Source organism: Fukomys damarensis, unplaced genomic scaffold (genome assembly GCF_012274545.1).
Source record: "Fukomys damarensis isolate Sample0158 unplaced genomic scaffold, DMR_v1.0_HiC HiC_scaffold_12, whole genome shotgun sequence".
Lineage (NCBI taxonomy): Eukaryota > Metazoa > Chordata > Mammalia > Rodentia > Bathyergidae > Fukomys > Fukomys damarensis.
This window is the reverse complement of record NW_022900924.1, coordinates 23,069,690-23,069,972: the sequence shown is the minus strand read 5'-3', so window position 1 is coordinate 23,069,972 and position 283 is coordinate 23,069,690. Positions and strand designations below refer to the sequence as shown.

Here is a 283-nt window from a genome sequence, read left to right as displayed (position 1 = left end):
CAGGCGGACCAGCGCTCGGGGCGCCCCTTCACGTCCTGGATCCCGCTCCATGCCGCCGCCCGCCTCGCGGAGAAGCTTGCGTCTGTACGACTGCGCTGCCGGCGCGCCCATGACGTTCGGCGCGCTTCTGACGTCACGACCCCTATTTGAGTTGCTCTTATGCGTCATCGCCGCGCGCCGAGCGGGAGCAGCGGCGCTAGAGGCATGGCGTTATTTCATATCGCGCGGTACCGGGGCCCTGAGGTAGCCGGCCCGGAAGGGGCCGAAACCGAGGCCGGAGCGG

At 69.6% G+C, this 283-nt stretch overlaps 1 protein-coding gene across 1 annotated transcript in view; it reads left to right on the top strand.

The window, feature by feature from the left end:
* Positions 1 to 49: 49 nt before the first annotated feature.
* The window catches only part of Ddx51 (DEAD-box helicase 51), a 4,497-nt gene continuing 4,263 nt past the window's right edge, over positions 50 to 283 (top strand). Inside the window, exon 1 of the mRNA XM_010604524.2 lies at positions 50 to 202. Coding sequence (XP_010602826.1) covers positions 50 to 202 — 153 coding nt within the window. The remainder of the gene's footprint in view (positions 203 to 283) is intronic.